The 27,203-nt window shown below is 44.4% G+C and overlaps 1 protein-coding gene across 2 annotated transcripts in view; it reads right to left on the minus strand.

Annotated features, from left to right (window-relative positions):
• Positions 1-2,626: 2,626 nt before the first annotated feature.
• IBA57 (iron-sulfur cluster assembly factor IBA57) overlaps positions 2,627-27,203 on the minus strand; it is a 40,101-nt gene continuing 15,524 nt past the window's right edge. For both annotated transcript variants that reach the window (XM_077137920.1, XM_077137919.1), the window contains exons 2-3: positions 8,630-8,976; positions 2,627-7,751 (exon numbers count right to left, since the gene is read on the minus strand). In XM_077137920.1, coding sequence (XP_076994035.1) covers positions 7,360-7,751; positions 8,630-8,735 — 498 coding nt within the window. In that variant the 5' untranslated portion in view covers positions 8,736-8,976 and the 3' untranslated portion in view covers positions 2,627-7,359. The remainder of the gene's footprint in view (positions 7,752-8,629; positions 8,977-27,203) is intronic.

Consider the following 27,203-nt stretch of genomic DNA (forward strand, 5'->3'; position numbering starts at 1 on the left):
AGGCACGATCAGGACAACTGGTGAGGGGTGTCAGGGTCCAGTGGCAAGGTGGCAGGAGGGCACAGCACCCCTTGCCCAGGCACAGGATGCCTAGTGTGGAGCTAGGACCTGGCCTCCCAGGGTCACCCCCACACATTCCCACCTGAGCCAGGCACTGAGCACAGCTCACCTGCCCAAGTGTTTGCTCATGAGGAAGGCTGGTACTCATTCAAGATGGGCCCCTGTTCCCTCCAAGACCTGGGAATCCCATCTCCCACTGACCAGAGAGAGAAACCGAGGGCCCAAGCCAGGAGATTTGCCCAACCAGAGGCAGAGCCAGGTGGAGAAAACAATCTGGAGTTGCTCTAGATACTTTCTAGAGCACTGCAATGACTTTGCAGACAAAGCAAGGTCGAGCAGACAGGCTATTCTGCTCTATTACCCATCTGGCACCCACAGTGCCGCCCATGGACCCAGGAGCTCCCTTAGAGGGGCAAAGACCACCCAGCTTTCCCTGGCAGCAAGAAACCAGACTGGGGAGTCCCGAATTCCAAGTGAGCACAGAACACATGGGCCAACTTGAGGCAGCCTTTCTGTGTCTTAAGCCTGCCATACTTTTTCTGCTTTTCTTTAGGAAAACAGGTGAAATATAAAAGGCAAAGTAGACAGCGGAGTCAGAGGTCCTGACGCAGAAGCATGAGCAGTTCCATAAAGAGGCACACAATATCTGTCCATGCCCAGGACTGGTGGAGCTCACTGTCTTCTGAGACAAGAGGCTGATGAGTGTTGAAAGTAATTCCAACAGCGTGGCCAGGGGCTACAGGGACACATGATTGGGACCCTGGTGGCATGATGGGGCGTTACTGGCTGAAGAAAGTCAAGAAAAGAAGGCTCTAAATAGGAGATGGTCGAAATGGCTCTCAAGGAACAAGAGGTTTTTCAGGTGGGGTGAGGGGAGAGGAGCAGGCATTCAGGAAGAGGGAATGGCATGTGCAAAGGCCCAGAGGCCTGTGACTTCAAGGCAACTGGGGGAATGGCAGGACCCTTGTCGGGGAGACACAAGAAGACAGTTGACAGGCGGACAATGGACGGACAGGCAGGGAAAACTTCTAACATATCTGAGGTTTTGATATGAGAAAAATCCAGAACTCAGACCCTAAGAAGGAAAAGAACCCATTAAATTTGGATCTTCCATCACCAGATCTGATTTGGGTGGGAGCAGCTTTATCTTCTGCCTTTGGTTTCTAAGTTAGACCCCAGCAGCTCTGCAGCTTTGGAAGAGCCCATCTCAGGAGTCGGAGCAGGGAGGGTGTCGGCCTCAGGCATGGAGAGTGAAGGTAAGCCCCATCTGCAGAGAATTTAGGAGAACCCAAGGAAAGGTGGGATGTTCTTTCATATCCGCAGATGCACAGGCAAATTATGTTTCATTTCACTACACAAGGTCAGTGATAACACACTTGCCAAAAAGGAAGTCTAAGTTTTAAACAACTGCTGCGATTACCAATAAATCTTAGTAATATATATGTAGGTACATGTGTATGCATGCATGTGTCACATTTTTCTGTTTCTTTTGATAACGGTTGTGGTCTATGTGAAAGTTGATTCTGAGAATCAGACACTCAGAATCCATTTGTGTGGGTCAGAATCAGCCAAGCCAGTCCATGTCCTAAGGCTGTAGTCCTACATTCCTGTTAAAATGGTAGAAGTGAAGTAAACCACCACGATAGGTAATTATAAAAAGATGACACAGAACTCTAGTAACTTCCATTCTGTCACGCTAAGTGAACGCTTTTTGTGTCTGTAACTAAAACAGTAACTCAGAGCACGAGCTGCCAAGTGGTAAATTTCTGTGAGTGCTGTCGTGATTGTTTGTTTTTTAATGTTTACTGGCACGATTGTAGATATAAAGTTTAATGGAAGAAACTTTACACTGTCTGGGTTTCTTTTCTGGTCATGATTATTTGTAGCATCTCATAATTATTACTAAGAGTGATTTTGTCACTTGGGGGAGGGGGGACAGGGAGCTGTTGATGTTTGGCTCCAAATGTCAAATACCATATGTCGTTCCCGCACCAGATCAGGAATCTTTGAATTTGGAAAACATGCTGATATCACCCTACCAATATACCAGAGCAACCTCAGGTCTGTGTGCCGCATCAGCCCGGCACTCTCTGGACCATTTGCAGGCTGGGGTGAGGGGGGTTGGGGGGGTGTGCCGCCTTCTCTGTAAGGAGAGAGGACTAGCAAAGACGTGCTGCAAGGAGTCCTGTGGTCCCGGGTCAGAGGAAGCTCAAATTTGTCCCAGTAAGGACTACCCTATCTGCCCCTGCCCCTTTCCTTCTCCCCCTTTACAATCTCCCTCCAGGCCCCCTGTGCTCTGACCAGGGCTCCTCGAGCTCAGACTGTGCTGTGGTGGCATTTGTGTGCGAACACATGCTGGGGCCTTCCGTGTAGTATGCAGAAAACTTCCCAGGTGGTTCTGTGAGCAATATGGGGTGAGCATTCAGGTCACACCAAACCACGGGAAGAACCAGTCCAGCCCACCTTGCCGCCCCGCGCCCGACACCATCCCACACCACCTTCTCTTCCAGGTGGTTGGCGTGCACGTGTGAACCTGGCCCGCCCTCCCAGCCCTTTAACTGCCTCCTCCTCAGGTCCTGAAGCACCTGCAAGGGGCTGCACCCCCACGCATTAGCTCCCTTTACGCAGCAGGGTGGTCCTGACTGGTCGTGCTGGCTGTCCCAATAGGTGGACACTCTAGGGCTGATCCACTGCCCAGGCCTGTTCAGAGGTCGGAGGGGTGTTGCTGCTTCTGGACTTTCAGTTCCTTCCTTACAAAGTGAGGGGGCTGGACTACAGACTGACCCCTGAGACATCTCTAGTAGATAAGTTCCCTGAGGTACCACTGACAGCTTTTGCCCTCACCTCTTGCTCCTCTCTCTTTTGTGATGGGGAAACGCCTGTATCAGTCAGGGTTCTTCAGAGATACAGAACCAGTAGGATATCTGTCTATTATCCTTCTATCCATCTATTACCTCTACATCGTCGATCTGTCTCATCTATTATCTACCATCCATCTATCTCTTCTATCAACCTATCATCTATCTATCTCTATTGTCTATCTATTGAAAAAGATACAGAATAGATATAGACACAGAAATGGAGACACATTTCAAGAAACTGGCTCACTCACTGTGTAGACAAGTCCAAATTCCACTGGGCAGGCCAGCAGGCTGGAAACACAGGCAAGATTTGATATTGCAGTCTTAAGACTGAATTTCTTCTTTCTCAGGGAAACCTCAGTTTTGCTCTTAAAGCCTTCAACAGATTGGATGAGTCCCACATGCGTAATGGAGGATCATCTTTCCTTAGTCAATTGACAGTAGGTGTTAACCACATCCACAAACTATTTTCATAGCAGCACCTGGAGTGCCCGACCGAAAAAACTGGGGACCACGGACTAGCCCAGTTGATACAAGCTACACGGACTGGCCTATCTGAGATTCACTAGAAAAGACACCCTAGCACATCCCCTGGGACACCAGACACAACGTGGCCACACTTCCTCTCTCCGGGAAGTTGGGTGTGGCCCTAAGGGTGGTAACTGCTGATGACCGACCAGACGACCAGTCCATCTGTTGAGCCCTCATCCTGTGCAAAATCAAGCTCCCTAACCCCCCACCCTCATCACCACATTTGCAGGTAAGGAGGGCCCAACAGCAGTGATCTCTTGCCTCACTGTGGCAGGACCCCCTGTGGAGGCCTGGCTTTGGCCTTGCCTCTCCCCAGTAGCTGGGAATTATTCCCTGCCCCTACGAGGTGATGTCCCTGCGCCTCTGGGGAAAGGGGCCTTGGGACAGTGCCTGTTGGGGCTTCAGTTCCAGGGTGCCCCATCAAATGATGAGACCCCTCCCTTCCAGGTGTTGGCAGGGGGTAGCTCCTGCCCTGCCAGCCTCCTTGGAGCAAGTGGAAAATAAATCCCATAGCAGCACCACAGGAGGTCACCGAGTTAGAGTTTTCCTGCCCAAATGCCTGCCAGTGGTCCCTGACACCGCTGAGGGCACAGTGGCTGCTCTGCCCCACGACCCTGCACCTTGCACCCCTGGACCCCAGGCATCCTTGCATCCAGTACACACTCCTGCATCCTATCACTCGGATTGTTTTTAATATTGCTATATAAAAATTTCTGTTTTTGAAATCTTTTTAGTCCTTTTGTCTCTTACCTCTTCAATTCCTTATTTTATTTCTTAAAATAAGTATTATTAAGTAAACATACTTCTATTAATTGTTTGGTTATTCTAGTATCTGAAAATTCGTGGACTTGATTCTACTCATCTATTGGCTCTCCTCTTCATTCATGTTATCTTGTTCCTTTGGGGATTAAATTCATGTTGAGGTTTTTTGCTGTTGTTCATTTGTGGGGTTTTCTGTATTTTTTGTTTTGTTTTGTTTTTGCTGTGTGCTTGTTTTACAATGAACAAGCATTCCTTGGAAGTTTTGCTTTGAAAGTTCTTTGAAGTCTGAGTCAAAGGGGTTTTCTCCAGAAAGGTTTATGCTTACAGCTACCATGCTTCTGCAGATACTACCAAAGAGAGCATCATGACAACTTAGAGAACTCGACACATTTTTTCCAAACAAGAAAATTTTTTCCACTAAGAAAGAGATGTGTCTCTGTGCTCTGGGGGTACAGAGCCACAGCTGGACTCTGGCAGATCCCCCCAACTTGTCCCAGGAACGAAGTCCAGATGTGGTTTCTTTTCTGCAATGCTGAGAGCTCCTAGGCCCCCAGTCACACTTACTACAAGGCTCATGGAGAGAGGAAACTGGCCAAAATCCTCACCTAACCCTCAAGGTGAGCTTGAAAGGGACAGCCACTGGGGGTTAAAAGAAGTACAATTACAATTGCTTACTGATCCTATATGCAGCCAGAGAAACATACTGCTAAAATGGTTCTGATAGCTGAAGAGCTCCTGTTAAAATTTCACCTCTGCGTTATCCCCACTTTCAATAAAAGAAGACTGCTGTGCTTTATTTTCTCCCTTCACAGACATGAAAAGGGAAGCAAGAAGACAAAGCTGGGAGAGACCCAGAGGGTTGTTTTGGACTTTCCACCAGAGCAGGTTTCCCACAAGAGAACATGCCTTCTCAAGCACTGCAGCAAGCAGCAACGCCAGGAGACCCTTGCCATGCCTTCTTAAAAGCACCAGCCTTGACATGTGCACCTCAGGATGCTGCTTATGGCCCATTCCATGCCCTCTGGTCCATGGGGTTGTTGAGGGCTAGGGGACAGAGTGCTTTATTGTCTCCTCAGCAAAGGCAGGGTCCACATGCCCCTGTTGGCTGGTCTAGTCCCCACCTGCAAACTGTTATCATTGGCCCATCAGGGTCTACTTCCCAGAAGCAGGCCAATGAACCATTTTCAACATCCTGCACGTAGACTGGGCCGCAAAGGCTCTCTCCTCTTGGCATGCCCCATTCCCCATGGGCCAGCAGCCCCAGCTCCAGCTACATGGGTCCTGCAGACTCTACCACTTTCCTCTCCCACACACACTCTCCTCAAACTTCCCGGTAGGTGACTTCGAATTCCATTTCAGTTTGAAGCTGAAGTCTGCAGGAAAGCCATGGCTATAGATCTTTAAAGATAATCCCACCAGTTCTGCCAAAGGTGGAAAAGTCCCTGGCTGCACAGACTCCCCCATGCTCAGCCTCGTACTGACGATGTCACTGCACAAGCCCCGCTCTCGGGGGGTCTCGGCTGAGATTTCCCCATCATGGCAGGCCACACAGAGAGTGCCACGTGCCAGCCCACTCCGCCCTGGCTCAGGCTCTCCCCTCGCCTGCCCCTTAGGGGTTCTCTTCCTTTCCTGTCAGCCCACAAAACACTGGCAATGCTTTGCTAAATATCTAATTAAATGTGCCCGAGGTGTTTTGAGAGGGAGAGCCATCCGGGCTTTCTGGTCTACTGCACTCCCTAAAACAAAGTCCCAGCCTCCTGCCTCTCAAAATAAAGCCGGTATTCCAACTTGGGAGCTTGCAGATCACTCTTTAATAGTCACTCTGGATGCCTCGGCTGAGACACACTATTACCATGAATTTCACATTGCAACAGGACAATGTTAGTCAGTGGTTTAAAAGAGGAGAAAAGGGTCCCCATTCCTTGACCGTAGCAATCATTTCTCTCATTGCTGCACTTTGAAAAACAGCAAATAAGTCAGTCAGTCCAGAGTCATAAGCAGAAGCACCTCAGTGCCAAGGCTGCAGCAGCCTTTCTTGACCCAGGGCAGCCATACCTGTCCTCAGTGCCCTCAGCACTGGTCACAGAGAGCAGAGCAGAAGGGGCCAGGGTGGCAGAGGCCAAGAGTGGGGTGCAAACTGTGAGGGATCAGCGTAGGGTGACATCTGGGGAACACCCTAGAGTCGATGCTCCTGACAGCAGAAGTCTGGGCAAGTGCATTTAAGGCCCCACTCAGGAGAGGATGGACCGGCTCATGTTCAGTGTCCATGTGCGTGTGACGTGTGCATGTGCACGCATACACATGTAGCGTATCTGTGTGTGCAATGTGGGTGTGCATATGGCGTATGTGCATGCACCTTGTGGTGTATATAGCACGTATGTGTGCATACAGTGTGAGCATCTTGTGGTAAAATGTGTGCACCTGTGATGCGCATGTATGTGAAGCAGCCTGTGTGTGTGTGTGTGTGCATGCAGGATGGGTGTGCATGTGCGTATGGCAGGGGTGTTTGGGCACACTCAACTCTCTCAATCAGGCAGAGGGGTAAACCAGCGCTCCAGCTGCATGGAGGCGATCCCACCCCTCAGGCCTTGCCCCAGCCTCAGCGCCCCACGGCCCACCTCCCCACTAAGGCTAATTTCAAGTACACCACACAAGGGACGCGGGAAGCCCAGGAACAGGCCCTGGAGTCCACTTCCTTGCCGCACCAGCTCACTGCACAAAAGTGTCTGCCCTGCCCTGGAGCTCCAAAGGAACCTGTGTGCCAGCCCATCTCAGGTCTGGGCAGAGCCAAGGACACATCAGCACAGCCACGGGCACGGCGGGTTCACGTTCTCCTCTCCAATCCCAGGCAGGGTTCTGCTCCCATGCCCAGAGCCGGAGAGGAGGAAAGGTCACATTTGGTGGCTGGGAGCTGGGTGTCCAGGCCCTGATGTAGCACGCCAGCACATGGGGCCTGTGGCCCAAGAAGCTCACCCACGCCAGGCTCTCCAAGGCATGTGTGCAACAGGGGAGCGTCCTTGGAGGCGCTGCAGCTGACCGCCTCACCCCAGGTTCCCCAGATGCCAGCTGCAGAGCACATGGCCAGGGCACAGAAGAGCCTGGCACCCCAGCAGGCCACGTGAGGGAGAGGACAGGACAGCCAGAGTCACTTGGTGGCCTTTGGCCACCAACCAGGCACAGAAGCAGTCACGGTCACCTGGCTGTCTTCAGAGGTTTGGATGTGCAGGGGTCCCTTGATCCTCTCTGACTGCAGGAGGGCCAGCCCCACGTCGCCCTCACCTGCCCTGAACTTGCCAGCTGCCTTCCCCGATGCGGTGAGCACAGCGGTGCCTGCTGCGATACCAGCGGCGGGGAGCGGGCCCGAGAGCTGCACAGGGAAGAGGCGTTTACGGATGACGCCCATGTGGTGGGTGCGGGCAGTCAGCTCCTGGCCGAGGTAGCAGCCCTTGGTGAAGCTGACACCATTCATGAAGGCCAGGTTGGACTCCAGGGGTAGTGCCACGCCTGGCGGCAGGTCCCGGACGCCCTCCGGGACTCCTGTGAAGGTGGGGGAGAAAGTCGGTGAGAGCCACGACTGCACTTCTGAGCAGAGCAGAGTGAGGATTAAGGGGGTGTCAGCTATGCTGCTGGGAGGGCCAGACCTGGAGGAAGGGCAGCGGTTGCCCTGTTCCGACCCCGCCCTCCACCATCAGCCCAGCCCCAGGAGGGCCCAGCATGCACAGGCCCAGCCCTGAAAGAGATGGTGGCTGCACCGCAACCCTGCACATGCCATGCTCTACCCTCTCATCACTAACACACACTCAGTTCCTCCTCTCACAGCTTAGACAGGGCTGGCCATTTGCCATCATCCCTGGGGCAACCCCAGCACCCCAATCCCACCATGCTAGGTGAACCCTGTGCCTTGAGCCTGCCCACCCACCCTGTGCCTGGGCATCCACACACTCACCCCACTCACAGCCCCCTCCCTCCACCAACCCACCCTCCATGCTGCTGCCAAACAAAGCTTCAGTAGCCTTCCAGCAGTAACGGGAAGACACCAGCTCTCTTGAGTATAATACCAAGCAGAGGTGCCCGTAAGTTCCTGACCAGGACTGGGGCCCACCTCCTCGTAATCATCCCCCTTTCACACCTGCCCTCACTGGGCAGAATCACAAGTGAAATGACAGGCGAGTTAGATGTTCTGCACGCAGCTCACAAAATAGCTCTGCCAGCTCTGGTTTAGCAAAAATTTCCGGAAATGCCCTAGATGTGCCTGTCTCAGAAGCTGCTCTGGCTAGGTGTATCTGTGCAGAGGGCAGGGTTGTGACCTGGCCTGACAGGTGCCACCTGCTCAACCACACCCAGGCCACGGTCTTGCCAAGCACCAGGACCCCCTTGCTCCTGCCGCCTGCCACGTGGGAGGCTCTGTTCCTTACCTTGTCGGTACCGGTGCCGATGGTAGTCCCGGAGGGCCCCAGGCCAGCTGCCAGGCACCAAATCCTGCGCTGGGGCATCCTTTGGGGCGAGGAGCCGCCAGCCCATACAGGCCGTCCTGGGGTCACGGGCGAGGACTGTGGCTCCCTCCGCCTTCTCCTGCAGGGGCACGGACCCGCTGGCCTCCGGCGCACCAGGAAGCACTGCCCACACACTCAGCTCCAGGCAGGGCTCGACCACAACCTTCCTCCGGATCTTGTAGAGAATCAGGTGCTTCTGCAAGGCACCCACCACGGAGCTGTCGCACTCCAGCAGGAAACCAGCTGCTTCATCTTCGCTCTCGCGGAGACTGAGCAAGAAAGAAATGATATTTACACAGCGTGGAGGGCATAAGCAGGAAACATGGGTCTCACCAAAGACCAGGAAATAATTATGTTGGGAGGATGGGGAAAAGGAAGCCAGAATAGTCTAGAAGATAGATGGCTCCTCACATTCCATAAGTTCCCACATGTCAACAAAGAATCAGTTCAGGAATATGAACACAACACTTGAAAACATGGAGTTAAAATGCCAGGTGAACCAGCTAGAAGGCACTTTCCCAAATAAGCACACAGAAAGAAGTTCAATACCATTTGTAAGGGAACACAAATTAAACCACAATGGGATACCCTTACCTATCAGAATGGCTGAAATTTAAAATAATAATAATAATAAAGCCCAAACTGAAGGCCTGGTGAGGATGTAGAGAAGGTGGATCACTCACACACTGGTTTGCTACTAAGGAATACTGTTTGACAGTTTCTTTAAAAACTAAACATGTCAGGAAAAAAAAAAAAAAAAAGGGCGGGCCACAGTGGCTCAGCAGGCAGAGTTCTCACCAGCCATGCCGGAGACCCAAGTTCGATTCCCAGTGCCTGCCCATGCAAAAACGTAAAAAAAAAAAAACTAAACATGTGGCTGTCATGACCAAGATGATGGAGTGAGATGCTCCAAGGTTCTGTCCCCCAACAGAAGTTTTAAACAATAAGCAAACACTGAAAGAACCACTTTTCTCAGAGCTCCAGGAGAGAGTTAAAAGGTTACAGTATCTGGATGAGTACTGAATTAAAAAAAAAAAGAAAGGTAACTTAAAAACAGTGGGATTGTTTTGTCAACAAAAATAAAAATAAAAAACAGTGGGAAAGCTTCACAGCATCCTTGCAGGCTCTTCCTCCATCTCCTCCCTGCTCTGTGCTGAGTTGCACCCACACTGCCAGAGCATTTCTGGTCCCAGTTCCAGAGGAGGCCGAGATGCCCTTATGCACACACAAGGGTGCACGTGAGCCTGGACCGATCTGTCTTGTCACAGTCTGAAGGACTGAACCAAGACACTCATCACTGGTTTGCCATCCAGAACTTGCCCTGCACACAGAAGCAGCTTCTAAAGCAGTTAAAGCACTGTGAAAAATAAAATAAAATAAAAATCCAGCTGCCTAGGAAACTGGCTTTAAGATATACAGTATATAGGAAACTTACTGCGCTGTGAAACTAACTGTACAAACACAGGTTTTACAATAATTATATGAATACTTTATTTAAATATGCCTATGGTTAAGTTTACTAAGACACCCATCTTTGGTGGTTCTACGTGTATTTGTTTGTTTTCTTAAATTAAAAAAATATATATACCAAATAAATAAATAAAGACGTACAGTTGGGTGACAGGGAGGAAAGATATTTCCTGGGGGAAAAGGCACATTTGGATCTGTGTAAACAAGGAAATTCCTAAAGCCTCATACACACGACCAGGACAAGGCGCACGCTCAGAAGAGTCCTGGGAGGGCCCTACGCTTTCATCTCAAGCTGTTCTTTAGACGTACCGTTAGGCTGGCTAAGTTCTGGAGCAAATCATCCACGATCCAATCTGCAAAGACTGGCAAAAGTGCTTTCTTTTTAATTCTTTTTCTTCTTTTTTTCTTTTCGCTGTCTCTAACATAACACCAGCTGGATACAAGCTAAAAGAACAGACACCTCAGTGACTAAATTCCAGAGATAATGCGTTAAAATCTTGCAATGTCCAGTGTGCAAAAAAAAGATTACAAGGCATACAAAGAAAAAGGAAACACGGCTCCACACAAAGGGACGAGATAAAGCATCAGAAACCAAAAGAAAGACCAGACCTAGGGCATACCAGACAGAGACTTTTTTTTTTAATTACCTTAAATATTATCAAAGAGCTAAAGGAAAACATGGAAAGGAGATCAGGAAATTGACAGACAAACAAAAAATGAGAATTTCAACAAAAAGATAGAAATCATAAAAAAGAACCAAACAAATACTGGGGCTGATGACCACAATAACTGAAATCTAAAAAAAAAAAAATCCTTAAAGGGATTCAACAGTAGATTGGACCCAAGAGAAAAATCAGTGAACCTAAAGTTAAAACAACTGAAATTATTCAGGTTGAGGAGCAGAAAAAAAAGATTGAAGAAAAGTGGAGAGAGCCTAAGAGACACATAGAATCACATCAAGTGTACCAATATACATATTATGCAAGCCCCAGAAGAAAGAAGAGAGAAAGGGGCAGAAAGAATATCCAAAGGAATAATGGCTGAAAACCTCCCAAATTTAACCAAAGACAAAGATATACATACCCAAGAAGTTCAACAAACCCAAACAGGTTAAACTCAAAGAGACCCACACCAAGACACATTATAATCAAACTGCAGAAAGACAAGAGTATCCTAAAAGCTGCAAGAAGCAGCAACACATCATGCCCAAGAGTCTCAACAAGATTCGATGTTGACTTCTCACCACGGAGGTAAGAAGGCAGTGGGATGGCACATTAAGTGCTGAAAGGAAAAAAATGCCAACCAAGAATTCTATGTCTGGCAAAGTGTCTTTCAAAACAAAGGGAAGATTTCAGACATTCCCAGATAAACAAAAGGTAAGGGAGTTTGTCACCATTAGACTAGCCCTACAAGAAATGCTACAGAGAGTTCTTTAGGTTGAAAGGAAAGGACACGAGCCAATAGATAGAAGGCACATGCAGAAATAAAGATCTCCAGAAGGTATAACTACCTGGGTGAAATGAAATGCCAATACTGTTCTATTTTTGGTTTGCAACTCCACTTTTTATCTCTTAGGGGATCTAAAATGCAAATACATAAAAAGTAATGATAAACCTATGGTTTGGGACCTAAAATGTTTAACAATGTAATTTCTGACAAGAAAAGGGTATAGGAAGACAGTTTATGGATGCTATTGAAGTTAAGTTGGTATCAAATCAAATTAAAGTTTTATATATTTAAGATGCTACATTTAAGCCCCAAGGCAACCACAAAGAAAAAATGTTAAAAATATGCACAGATGGAAATGAGAAGGGACTCAAAATTGTTCACTACAAAAGGTCAAATAAACACAAAATAGGCATTATTTGTGTGACACCTGAGACTCAGAGCCACAGTTCTGCAGCTGTGAAAGTCAGCATTACCCCATACAGCAACTGTTAAAAAAGATGAAAAAGAGATCAAACTTCAGTTAGAGATATGAATGAAACTGATCTGGTTAGGACTAAGGCAAATCAGACTAAAAGATAAAGTATAATATTGACTGTGTTTTAAACTTCAACTTCTGTGTGAGACCAAGGGAAGAGATATTTATTTTGTGCAAAATTTGTATTTTCAGTAGCACACTATATAATTTAACGTGTATGGTCAGTTTATTCAAACACCATAATACATGGAACTTTTAATAGAGAACGAGATATTGTTGGTTTGTACAGGTTATTGTGATGCCCCAATACATCCCAGAGTAATCTGGGCAGAAAATAAAAGAATATTTGCAAAGTCCCCTGGAGGGACTGGGGGAAAAGGTGAAAATATTAAACTTTCACACCTGGGGAGGACCTGATATTCTTGCAAGCTTTGGGGACTACCAATTTGATGGGCCAAACCCTTGATATTGGGGCTTGCCCTTATGAAATTTACTCCTGCAAAGGAGAAGCCAAGCCTACTTACAGTTATGCCTAAGAGTCACCCCCAGAGAACCTCTTCTGTTGCTCAGATGTGGCCTCTCTCTCTAAGCCTACTCTGCAGGTGAACTCACTGCCCTCTCCCCCCTACATAGGACATGACTCCCAGTGGTGTAAATCTCCCTGGCCATGCAGGACATGACTCTCAGGGATGAACCTGGCCCTGGCATTGTGGTAGTGAGAAAGCCTCCTTTATTTCTCTTCCAAAAGGTGGAAGAGAAATAAAACAAAAGTTTCAGTGGCTGAGAGATTTCTAATAGAGTCAAGAAGTCATCCTGGAGGTTATTCTTATGCATCACATAGCGACCTCTTCTTAGTTTTTATTAGAATAATACCTTAAACTGCTGTATATTAGAATAATACCTTAAACTGTTGAACTGTATTACAATAGCTTTGATTCTTGAAGATGACTGTGTAACTATATACCTTTTATGGCGTGAGCGTGTAATTAAAAAAACCTTGTGACTGACACTCCCTTTATCCATGTATGGATAGATGAGTAGGAAAATAAAGACAAAAAACAAATAAATAACAGGGGGATAAGAGATATGGAATGTTCTTATGTTCTTTTTCATTTTTATTTTTATTTTTGGAGTAGTGAAAATGTTCAAAATTGGTTGTGGGATGAATGCACAACTACATGATGATACTGTGAATCACTGATTGTATACTTTGGATGATCATATGGTGTGTGTGTGTGTGTGTATACAAATATATAACGTATCTCAAAACTGCATTAAAAAATACAAAATAGACAACAAAGGAATAATTAAGGGGGAAAAAAGGCAGAAAACTTACAAAAACCAAACAGCAAAATGGCAAAGGAAAAACCTTCTAACCTTATCAGAAGTTACCTTAGACGTAAACGGAGTAAATGCTCCAGTCAAAAGGCAGATAAACAGTGGCAGAAAGGATCGTTAAAAATCATGATCTAACCACATATTTAAATTCAAAGTCATTAAATTCAAAGACAAGAGTAGGTTGAAAGTGAAAGGTTAGAAAATATTTCATGTAAACTGTAACCAAAAGAGAGAGAGGGCGGCTGTATTTATACCAGACGAAGTAAAAAGCTATGACAAGAGGCGGTCCATGCCAGCCACCCCTGCGGCCTGGGGTGGGACGCAGCAGCGGCCCCTCCTCACAGTTTGGATCTCTGGGTCCAGGCTGAGCGGTGGCTGCTGCCCCACAAAAGCCTGAAGGCAAGGACTCGGGCTCATGTGAGCAGAGGGGGAAAGGGCAGAGCTGCACCACGCACAGCAGTGGAGGGGAGATGCCCCCAGAAATCCCAGGGAAGTCTTCACAGTGTCCCTGACCACTGTGTGGCTCCTAGGGAACCAGGGAAAAAGGTAAGCCAAGTACAGTCTGCATGCACCTGTTCCTAAAACACAGGGCCACCAGCAGCTGACTCAGCTACACTTTCCCTTCATATAGATGGAGCAGCTGTACATAAAACTCTCTAGGGAAGGCTAGGGTGCATCCTGTCTTCCTGAAGTCAACATTAATGGCCATTATGTCCATTTAAAGTTTTCACCAATTCAAGATTTACTCTAGCAAGGCACTACCATGAGCCACATGACCTCATGAGGAGTGCTGACGATATCGGAAACAACTCCCAATGCTCAAATGTCAACCCTCCCTTGACAAGCCTATTGAGTTTTTTTTTATCTTGTATCCAAACAGACTTTAGATTGCACACCAGTTAGCCTTTTTTTTTCATTTCTTGAATATGGGTAAGAGAAGGAAGGAAAACAGTTAAGATAAGCCAAAATCCACTACAGGAGAAAACTGTGGAACATCTGATTTAAAGGGAGGACCAAGCATATAGGAAGTTTGGCCAATCTTCAGTAATATAGTGATTTTAATGAGAAGTAAAAGCACGATGCATTAAATTACTGATGTCACTTGGGTGAATATTAACTGCCTACACTGTTGGACACATCATCACTTTAGCACTTTGTAAAAGTCTAGAGAAACTTTTTTGGATATATAAGGAATATTCAAACTGTCTCCAAGTCTGATTTATACTGCTAGCTAATTATATTTTTATAAATGTTTGAAATTTTGCAAACAGTGACCTATTTTAATTTGTTACTGTGTAAAAAAAATCCAAAATTTTTAAAAACTTCCATTAAAAAGCCAAGTGAACTAAAATATTTCTATTCAAAAAAAAACTGTTACAAGAGACAAAGAAGGACATTAAATATTAATAAAAGGGACAACTCATCTTGATATTTTCATAAGCAGTGGGGACAACCAAAGCAATAGGCCAAGAGAACCTCTTTTGTTGCTCAGATGTGGCCTCTTCTCTCAGCCAACACGACAAGCAAACTCACCACCCCCTCCTCTCTACGTGGGACATGACTCCCAGGGGTGTGGACCTTCCTGGCAACAAGGGACAGAAATCCTAGAACGAGCTAGGACTCAGCACCAAGGGATTGAGAAAACCTTCTCGACCAAAAGGGGGAATAGCGAAATGAGACAAAAGAAAGTGTCAATGGCTGAGAGATTTCAAACAGAGTTAGAGTTTATCCTTATGCATTAAATAGATACCACCTTTTAGTTAGGGTGTAATGGAGAGGCTGAAGGGAAATGCCTGAAAAAGTGGAGCTGTGTTTCAGTAGCCATGTTTCTTGAAGATGACTGTATAATGATACAGCTTTTGCAATGTGACTGTGTGATTGTGAAAACCTTGTGTCTGATGTTCCTTTTATCTACCTTATCAACAGAGGAGTAAAACATATGGATTAAAAATAAATGAAGACTTCCAGGTCAAGATGGCGGCTTAACAATGTGCACATTTTAGTTCGTCCTCCAGAACAACTACTAAATAACCAGAAACAGTACAGAACAGCTCCTGCACCCAGCAGGGAGAGTCTGCCAAAGTTAAAGGTACTGCATCATCTTATGCTGGTGGGACCTGCAGTCAGACAAGCACCACATACTGGGCAGGATAAGAAAAACAGAGCCCAGAGACTTCACAGGAAAGTCTTTCAACCTGCTGGGTCTCACCCTCAGGGAAAACCGACGCAGGTGACTCTTTCCTCCTGATAGGAGGCCAGTTTGGTCTGGGAAAATCTGGCTGGGGTCTATAATATCTAAGTAGACCCTCCTAAGTGTGTGGGGGGGAAGGCACCACACAGGCAGGGCAAGAAACAAGAAAACAAGAACTGACAAATTCTCCTCTGTTAAACAAAACCTAAGCTAAAGGTCCAGATAAAGCTGAACTGAATGTCAAAGAACAGATAGACAACAAATTCATCCAGCAAGAAAACCCTAGATAAAAGAAGAAAAGCAATCTCCAGAATAAACTAATCAAGGTAATTAAATGCCTAGACACCAGCAAAAAATAACAAATCACACTAAGAAAACTGAAGATATGGCCCAGTCAAAGGAACAAAACAACAATTCAAATGACATACAGGAGCTGAAACAATTAATTCAGAATATACGAACAGACATGGAAAACCTCATCAAAAACCAAATCAATGAATTGAGGGAGGATATAAAGAAGGCAAGGAAAGAACAAAAAGAAGAAATTGAAAGTCTGAAAAAACAAATCACAGAACTTATGGGAATGAAAGACACAGTAGAAGAGATGAAAAAAACAATGAAAACCTACAACGGTAGATTTTGAGAGACAGAACATAGGATTTCAAAATTGGAGGACGGAACATCTGAAATCCGACAAGACACAGAAACTACAGGAAAAAAAATGGAAAAATATGAGCAGGGACTCAGGGAATTGAAAGACAATATGAAGCGCACGAATATACGTGTTGTGGGTGTCCCAGAAGGAGAAGAGAAGGGAAAAGGAGGAGAAAAACTAATGGAGGAAATTATCACTGAAAATTTCCCAACTCTTATGAAAGACTTAAAATTACAGATCCAAGAAGTGCAGCATATCCCAAAGAGAATAGATCCAAATAGACGTACTCCATGCCACTTACAAATCAGAATGTCAGAGGTCAAAGAGAAAGAGAGGATCTTGAAAGCAGCAAGAAAAAAGCAATCCATCACATACAAGGGAAGCCCAATAAGACTATGCGCAAATCTCTCAGCAGAAACCATGGAGGTGAGAAGACAGTGGGATAATGATAATATATTTAAATTATTAAAAGAGAAAAACTGCCAACCAAGAATTCTATATCCAGCAAAATTGTCCTTCAAAAATGAGGGAGAAATTAAAAGATTTTCAGACAAAAAAATCACTGAGAGAATTTGTGACCAAGAGACCAGCTCTGCAAGAAATACTAAAGGGAACACTAGAGACAGATACGAAGACAGAAGAGAGAGGTGTGGAAAAGACTGTAGAAAGGAAGGCTATGAGTAAAGGTAAAAGGAAGGAAAATTAGATATGACATATAAAATCCAGAAGGCAAAATAGTAGAAGAAAGTACTACCCCTGCAGTAATAACACTGAATGTTAATGGATTAAACTCTCCAATCAAAAGACATAGTCTGGCAGAATGGATTAAAAAACAGGACCCATCTATATGCTGTCTCTACTCAAAGGACACGAGGCCAAGGACACAAATGGACATTTACACACCAATGTTTATAGCAGCATTATTAACAATTACCAAGAGATGGAAACAGCCAAAATGTCCATCAACAGACTGTTGGCTGAACAAACTGTGACATTTACATAAGATGGAATATTATGCAGCTATAAGACAGAATAAAGTTATGAGGTATATAACAACATGAATGGACCTTAAGTACATTATGCTGAGTGTGATTAGCCAGAAACAAAAGGATAAATACTGTATGGTTTCACTGATATGAACTGACATTAGTGAATAAACTTGGAATATTTCCTTGGTAACAGAGACCATCAGGAGATAGAAATAGGGTGAGATATTGGGTGATTGGAGCTGAAGGGATACAGATTGTGCAACAGGACTGAATATAAAAACTCAGAAATGGACAGCACAATACTAACTAACTGTAATGTAATTATGTTAAAACACTGAATGAAACTGCATGTGAGAATGATAGAGGGAGGAGGACTGGGGACATAAATGAAATCAGAAAGAAAGATAGATGGTAAAGATCAAGATGGTATAATCTAGGAATGCCTAGAGTGTATAATGATGGTGAAATGTACAATGTACAAATTTTAAAAATGTTTTTGCATGAGGAAGAACAAAGGAATGTCATTATTGCAGGGTGCTGAAAATAGATGATAATTAACACTTTAAAATGTCACCTTATGTGTGAGACTAAAGCAAAAAATGTTTATTTGTTACAAAACTTATATTTTAACTAGAGCATTTCCTAATATAACTCATGTAGATAGTTTGATTGAATGTCATAAGTACTTGGAATCTCAGGTAGGACATGAGATTTTGTTGGCTTGTCCAGAGTGATTTGATCAGTGACTGGAAAAGTATTTGCAAAGTCCCCTTTGGGGAATGGTGAGAACGGGGGAAAATTCAACTTCCCCAAGTTGAATTCTTGATATTCTCACAAACAGTGTGGACAACCAAAGCTATAGGCAGAGCCCCCAGTCTTGGGGTTTGTTCATATGAAACTTAACCCCGCAAAGGATAGGTCAAGTCTACTTAAAATTTAGGCCTAAGAGTCACCCCCAGGAGAGCCTCTTTTCTTGCTCAGATGTGGCCTCTCTCTCCAGCCAACACGACGAGCAGTCTCACCACCCTCCCCCTCTCTGCGTGGGACATGACTCCCAGGGGTGTGGACCTTCCTGGCAACGTGGGACAGAAATCCTGGAATGAGCTGAGACTCAGCATCAAGGGACTGAGAAAAACCCTAGAATGAGCTGAGAATTAACCTCAAGGGATTGAGAGAACCTTCTCGACCAAAGGGGGAAGAGTGAAATGAGACTAAGTGTCAATGGCTGAGAGATTCCAAACAGAGTCGAGAGGTTATCCCGGAGGTTATTCTTATGCATTAAGTAGATAATCACCTTGTTGTTCAAGATGAAGTGGAGAGGCTGGAGGGAATTGCCCGAAAATTAGTGCTGTGTTCCAGTAGCCATGTTTCTTGATGATGATTGAACAATGATATAGCTTTCACAATGAGACTCTGTGAATGTGAAAACCTTGTGTCTGATGCTCCTTTTAGCTACTAGATCAACAGAAGAGTAGAACATATGGAATAAAAATAAATAATGGGGGAACAAATGTTAAAATAAATTTAGTTTGAAATGCTAGCGATAAATGAAAGCGAGGGGTAAGGAGTATGGTATGTATAATCTTTTTTTTCTCTGTTATCATTTTATTTCTTTTTCTGTTGTCTTTTTATTTCTTTTTCTAAATCAATGCAAATGTTCTAAGAAATGATGAATATGCAACTATGTGATGATGTTAAGAATTACTGATTGTATATGTAGAATGGAATATCTTAATGTTTTGTTTGTTAATTTTTTTAATTAATAAAAAAAGTTACAAATAAATGAATGAATAGAGGGAACAAATGTTAAAATAAATTCAGTAGTTTGAAATGCTAGTGATCAATGAAAGGGAGGGGTAAGGAGTATGGTATGTAAGAATTTTTTTGTTTTCTTTCTATTTCTTTTTCTGAACTGATACAAATGTTCTAAGAAATGATCATGATGAATATACAACTATGTGATGATATTGTGAGTATCGATTATTATCAAGAATGGAATGATCATATGGTAAGAATGTGTTTGTATGTGGTTATATTTAATTTAAAAATTAAAAGTTAAAAATAAATAAATAAAAGGGTCAATTCAATGAAAAGATTTAACAATTGCAAACATATATATACCTTAACAGCAGAGCACCAAAATATACAGCAAACATTGAAAGAATTGAAGGGAGAAATAGACCCAGTAATTGCTCTCTTGGGCATTTACTCCAGAGAAATGGAAACTTATGTTCACACAAAAACAAGAATGTTTATAACAGCTTTATTCATAATAGCCAAAAACTGAGAATGATCAAAATGTCCTTCGAGTGGTGAATGGTTAAAAAACTATGGTATATCAATTCAGCGGAAGGAACACAGGGTGAACCACATGGCTCCTCAGGCAGAGTTCTCGCCTGCCATGCCGGAGACCAGGGTTCGATTCCCAGTGCCTGCCCATGCGAAAAAAAAGGAACACAGTTGTGATATGACTTAGATGAAGCTCAAAGGAATTATGCTGAGTTACAAAAGCTAATCTTAAAAGGTTATATACTATATGGGGCTTTGATACAACATCCTTGAAATAACAAAATTATAGAGATAGAGATCAGATGAGTGGCTGACAGGGGTTAGGGATGAGGAAGTGGGAGCGGGATGGGTGTGCCTATAAAAGGGTAGCAGGAGGGAGCCCTGTGCTGGGACATCTTCATTGAGGTTACATGAATCTACACATGATCGAACCGCGTTGAGCTGAACAGGTGTATACATGCACAAACATGCAAATCTGGTGATAACCGAGTGAATTCTGTGGAATGCACGATGTCAGTCTCTTGGTTGTGATTAGTACAGTTGTTATGCAAGTTGTTGCCACTGGGGGGAAGTGGCTGCAGGAATTTTCATGCAGCTTCCTTTGAATCTATAATTATTTAAAAATAATAAGGAGCTGCCTCTGCATCATAGGATTGAGAAAGCCTTCTTGATCAAAAGGGGGAAGAAAGAAATGAGACAAAGTCAGGTCTCAGTGGTTGAGAGTTCAGAGTGAGGAGGTTATCCTGGAGGTTATTCTTATGCATTATATAGATATCCCCTTTTTAGTTTATGGTGTATTGAAGTGGCTAGAGGGAAGTAACTGAACTGAAGAGCTGTGTTCCAGTAGCCTTGATTCTTGAAAATGACTGTACAAAGATACAACTTTTACAATGCGACTATATGATTGTGAAAACCTTGTGTCTGATGCTCCCTTTATCCAGGGTATGGAAAGATGAGTAAAAAAAAATATGATAAAAAATAATTAATTGGGGGAATAATGGATAAAATAAATTGGGTAAATTGAAATACCAATGGTTAATGAGAGGGATGAGTAAGGGGTATGGTACATATGAGTTTTTTCTTTTTATTTCTTTTTCTGGAGTGATGCAAATGTTCTAAAAATGATCATGGTGATGAATACACAGCTATGTAATATCATGAGCCACTGATTCTATACTTTGGATGGATTGTATGGTATGTGAAAATATTTCAATAAAAATATTTTTTAAAAAACAAACAGAACTATACTATAAAGAGTAAACCCTAATATAAACTATTGACTATACTTAACATAATTATCGTAGTATTGGTTCAATCAGCTGTTACAAAATTACCATACTAATGCCAAATGTTAATAAGGGTATCCCTAAGTCTCCCAGCGCTAACCAATCCTGTCCCCTATCCCTTCTGCAGCTGGGCGACAGGGCCTGCTGAGAAGGTCCAGCAGCAAACCGAGAAAGGTGGTGACGAGGATGCCCCCTCAGCCCCTGCTAGTTGCTCAGAATTACAGACCAAGACCTGGGGGGGGGAGGGGAGGAGGGGAAGCTGGAGAAAATGCCACCCCACCTCCCCATTCTACATATGGGGAAGCCCAAGCCCGGAGGGTCAGGCCCCTTACCCAGGCCAAGAGCCAAGTCCGAGCCAAATGGGACCCATTTCAGCCACCCCTACACACCAAGTGCATTTCCTACCCCCACATCCCAGGGTTCTCCCCACTTCCTGCACACTTTCTTAGGAAAGGAGGGCAGAGACCTGAGGGGACCTGGACTACGGGTATGCCTGTCTCCAAGGCAGGTTTCACAACCTCACACTGCAGACCTAACTCTTCGCTGTGGAACTACGCTGTGCACGGCAGGATGCTTAGCAGCATCCCTGGGCTGTCCACTGGATGCCAGAGTAGCCATTCCCAACTCCAGTAGTGACACTCAACCACGTCTCCAAACACCGCCAAATGTCTCCTAGGTGTGGGGCTGCCAGATAAAATACAGGATGCCCAGCTGAAACTGAATTTCAAATAAACAGATAATTATTATTCCTGTGAGAATGAATCCAGAGACTGCATTAGGGTATATCCTTAAAAATTCTTGTATCTGAAATTTAATGGGGCACCATGCATGTTTTTTTCTTTAACATGGGCAGGCAGTAGGAAATGAACCCAGGTCTCCTGCATGGCAGGAGAGAATTCTGTCACTGAGGCACTGTCACATCGCTCCATATTGTATTTTTATTTGCTGAATCTAGCCACCTACCTGGGGGCAGAATTGTCCCCACTGAGAACCAACACTCCAGGCAGAAGAGGTTAAGGGGCATAGTTGGGCAGTACCTGGATCCACCACAAGGCGGCACTGCTGCCACAGGCTTCCACTGCGCATCCTCCCAACCCAGTGGAGGAGAAAGAAAAGGTAGAAATGCCAAGGTCGGAATCCAAGGCTTGACACTCTCCACTCTCCCTGAAGGACTCATTTTGGTCCTGCTCCCCGAAGCACACCCCATTGCTCATGCTGCCCCTTCCTTCCTCCACCTAATCCTCTCCCGTCCTTCCGAGCATCCTCCTTCAGGAAAGATTTTCACACCCGTCTGAGTCCAGGTGAGCTCTGCCTGCAAAGCTCCTCCGGCACCTGCAGCCTAGGCGGAGCATCCCACATACACTAAGGGCAGGGACGGCAGCTGGACAGTGCCCCACTCCACTGGGGCCCCAGCCCTGGCAACACGAGGAAGAGACAATGGCCCCGGAGGCGCATTCCCAGGCCTGGGGTGCTAGAAGGCTCCCCTGGGGGAGCAGATGCTCCACAGGAAAAATGACTCTCAGATCAAGTCCTGGAGGCTTAGCAGGAAAGCGTCAAGGAAGCGAGGGTGGAGAAGCATGGAGTCATAACTGGGCCTGGGCACGACTGGCTGGGGAAGGGTGCTGCTGGGAGCAGGAGAAACAGGGTCCTAAATATCAGACCAAGGACTTTGCTTGGACCCATTTGGAAGGCACTGGGAGGCCTGCTGAAGGTTTGGTTTTTTTAAATCATAACAGATGGGAGTTTCAAAAAAAAAACTGCTCTGGAAAGTGGCACAGCAGACTGAGAACATGTCCCCAAATGCCACGAACGCAAGGAGCACATTTAAAAGATAAAATCCACAAGAATTAGCAGCCATGACACATCGACACATCTCAGGAAGACAGACACAAGGTGGATGGTGGCATGTGACTTCACAATGGAAGTCAAACTCTCAGGGTCTACCCAGTGCAGCAAAAACAAACTTTTCCTAGCGCTCCCAAACCTTAGGAAAGATTAACCCCCAAATCTTGGATTAAAAATAGAGAGGGAGGGCCACCATGGCTCAGTGGCAGAGTTCTCGCCTGTCACGCCGGAGACCCAGGTTTGATTCCTGGTGCCTGCCCATGCAAAAAAAAAAAGAGAGAAACAAGGGTGCACAGGTGGCTCAGTGGTAGAATGCTCACCTTCCCTGAGGGAGACTAGGTTCGATTCCCAGATCACGCACCAAAAAAAAAAAAATAGAGGGACAATCCACACATCTATGGCCAATTTTTGTAAAAGGTACAAAGTCTACTAATGGGGAAAGAATAATCTCTTCAACCAATGGTCCTGGGAAAACTGGATGTCCATATGCAAAAAACGAAATTGGACCCTACCTCATACCATGTACAAAAATTAACTTAAAATAGACCAAATGTATAAATGTAAGAGCTAAAACCATAAAATTTTTAGAAAAAGACATAGAGGAAAATCTTCAGGATCTTGTATTAGGCAATGATTCTTAGATATGATACCAAAAGCATGAGCAATAAAGAAAAAATAAACTGAACTTCATCAAAATTTAAAACTTTTGTACATCAAAGGACATTACCAAGAAAGTGAAAAAACAACCTACAGAAAAGGAGAAAATATTTGGAAACCATATATCTGATAAGAATTTACTACTCAAAACATATCTGAAAAATCCTACAATTGAACAACGATAAGACAAACAACCCAATTAAAAAGTGGGCAAAGCGAGCCTTCGATCTTGGGGTTCATCCCTACGAAACTTATTTCTGTAAAGGCGAAGTTAAGCCTACTTAAAATTAGACCTAACAACATGGGACAGAAATCCTAGAATGAGCTGAGACTCAGCATCAAGGGACTGAGAAAACCTTCTCGACCAAAAGGGGGAAGAGTGAAATGAGACAGTGTCAATGGCTGAGAGATTCCAAACAGATTCGAGACGTTATCCTTGATGTTATTCTTACGCATTAAGTAGATACCACCTTGTTGTTCAAGATGTAGTGGAGAGGCTGGAGGGAACTGCCTGAAAACGTGGAGCTGTGTTCCAGAAGTCGTGTTTCTTGAAGATGATTGTATAATGATATAGCTTTCACAATGTGACTATGTGATTGTGAAAACCTTGTGTCTGATGCTCCTTTTATCTACCTTGTCAGCAGACGAGTAAAACATATGGAATAAAAATAAATAATAGGGGAACAAATGTTAAAATAAATTTAGTTTGAAATGCTAGAGATCAATGAAAGGGAGGGATAAGGGGAATGGTAGGTATAATTTTTTTTTCTGTTTTCATTTTATTTTTCTATTGTCTTTTTATTTCTTTTTCTGAACTGATGCAAATGTTCTAAGAAATGATCATGATGATGAATATGTAACTATGTGATGATATTGTGAATTACTGATTATATATGTAGAACGAAATGAGCATATGTTAAGAATGTTTGTGTCTATTTCTTGTAATATTTTTTTTAATTAAAAATTAATAATAAAAAGAAAATTAGGCCTAAGAGAGGTGTATGGGTGGTTCAGTGGTAGAATGCTCACCTTCCATGCAGGATACCTGGGTTTGATTCCCAGACCATGTACCCCCTCCCCCCAAAAAAACAGACTTAAGAGTCACCCCCAGAGAACCTCTTCTAACTCAGATGTAGCCTCTCTCTCTAAACTGACATGGCAAGCAAACTCACCACCCCCCTCACTATGTGGGACATGACTCCCAGGTGTGTAAACCCTCCTGGCAACATGGGACAGAAACCCAAGAATGAGCTGGAACATGGCATCAAGGGATTGAGAAAACCTTCTTGACCAAAAGGGGAAAGAAAGAAATGAGAAAAAATAAAGTGTCAGTGGCTGAAAGATTTCAAACAGAGCTGAGAGGTTATCCTGAATCTTATTCTTATGCATTATATAGATATCCCCTTTTTAGTTTATGGCTTATTGGAGCGGCTAGAGGAAGTACCTGAAACTGCAGAGCTGTGTTCCAGTAGCCATGTTTCTTGAAGATGATTGTATAATGACATAGCTTTCACAATGTGACTGTGTGATTGTGAAAACCTTGTGCCTGATGCTCCTTTTATCTACACTATGGACAGATGAGTAAAAAATAAACAAATAACAGGGGGGACAAAGGTTAAAATATATTGGATAGATGGAAATACTAGAGGTCAATGAGAGCGGAGGGTACAGGGTACGATATGTATGAGTTTTATCTTTTTTATTTCTTTTTTCTAGTGCAATGTAAATGTTCAAAAAAATCATGGCGATGAACACACAACTATATAATGATACTGTGAGCCACTGACTGACTATACACCATATATAAAACGTTTGTATAGTAAGAATATTTGTATGTTTGTACGTTAAATTTTATCGATAAAAATTTTTTTTAAGTAGGCAAAGGATTTGAATTAGACATTCCTCCAAAAATAGATATACAATTGGCCAATAAGCACATGAAAAGACACTCAACATCATTAGCCATTAGGGAAATGCAAACCAAAACCAGAATGAAATACCAGTTCACACCTACTAGATGGTTATTATTTAAAAAATGGAAAATAGGATGGGCCACGGTGGCTCAGCAGGCAAGAATGCTTGCCTGCCATGCCAGAGGACCTGGGTTCAATTCCCGGTGCCTGCCCATGTAAAAAAATAAATAAAAAATGGAAAATAAGTGTTGGGGGGATGCAGAGAAATAGCAATACTCACACATAGCTGGTGGGAATGTAAAACGGTGCAGCTGCAGTGGAAAACACTTGGTGGTTCTTCAAAAGTTAAGGACAGAATTATCATACGACCTGGCAAACCCTCTTCCAGTTGAGGTGGCTCAACAGATATTATTACACCAATGTTCCTCAGCAGCATTATTCACAATTACCAAAAGGTGAAAGGAACCTAAGTGTCCACCAACAGATGAACGAATAAACAAAATGTGGTATATATCTGCAATGGAGTATTATTCAACCATAAAAAGGAATGACTTTCTGGTGCATGTGACAATTTGGATGAACCTTGAAGACATCATGTTGAATGAAATAAGCCAGACACAAAAGAATAATTATATGGTTTCACTTATACGAAATACCTAAAACAAATCCACAGAAAATGAAAGCAGATTAATGGTTCCCAGGGGTTGGGGGAAGAGGAAAATGGGAGTTGATGCTTAATGGGTATATAGAGTTTCTGTTCAGGGTGGTAGAAAAGTTTTTTTAGCAGGTGGTGGTGAAGATAGCACAATATTGTAAATATAATTAGTATCACTGAATTGTACACATAAAAATGGTTAAAATGGTGTTACATATATTACCAAAAAAAATTTTTTTTAATGGAGCAGACTAACTGAAGTCTGAATAGAAGTTAAATCCTGAATCAGATTGCAAAAATGACCCCAATTCTTCACCACTCCCTGTACCGGGTAATTTGGTAGCGTCCTACACTGCACCCCAACCCAGGCACAGCCACGTGACCACCTCTGGTTAATGGGATGTCAGTGAATGTGCTGAACACAAAGCACAGAGATCTGAAAAGCGCTGGCAGGTTTCTTCTCTCAGTCCTGCTCCTCCATCTCCGCCATGAGAACATGCCCAGGGCAGCCCCATGGAGGCTGAGAAGCAAAGACGGGACCTCAGTAGCCCTAACCACCTGGCCAAACCCAGATTAGGTCTGTCAGCAGCCGGCTGAGCCTAGACCTGTAAAGTGAGACCAGCCAAGGTCGGCTGCATTCTGCAAATCTGTGCCCTAAACCAGTGTTGTTTGCTGAGGTTGTCTGCTATCCAGCAAGGCTGCAGAGCCAGAGAACTGAAATAGGAAGAACATCGTATAGGCAGGTGGCTTCCCCCATGCCCAGCCCCTGGATGCCAGATCTAGGCATACCAGGCATGGAAGAAGGAAGGCAGCGGAATCCCAGCTGAAAATAAGAAGATGTCGTGAAACCACCTGAATACTCAGTGGGAGACCAGTATCTTCCTTAGCAGAAAGCTGGCAGCCAGGCACAAACCCCAGACAAGGGATGACCGTATACCTCTGGAGAAGCAAAACTGCCCCCAGAGAAAGACCCACAGTCACAGTTTAGCAATCTTCTCACGGTGAGGCCCTCCAGCCAAGTCCCACCAGTAACCCAGAACCTTCATCATCTCTTGTGAGCAGCCAAGCATTTGAAGAAAGCCTGAGACAAAACCTACCAACAACGGAACCCAGCGTAGGAAAACACATTGTGGGGAAAAAAATCTTAAAAAAAAAACTATAGCCTCATCAAAGAGAAAAGACTGCATCCAGGAAACACAACAGGATGCTTTAAGGAAGGAACAACTGAAGGATAAGAAAAATGCTCCTAGCAACTGAAAGCAGGAGCAATGAAATAAAAGTTCC

This window comes from Tamandua tetradactyla, chromosome 20 (assembly GCF_023851605.1).
Source record: "Tamandua tetradactyla isolate mTamTet1 chromosome 20, mTamTet1.pri, whole genome shotgun sequence".
NCBI classification, from domain to species: domain Eukaryota; kingdom Metazoa; phylum Chordata; class Mammalia; order Pilosa; family Myrmecophagidae; genus Tamandua; species Tamandua tetradactyla.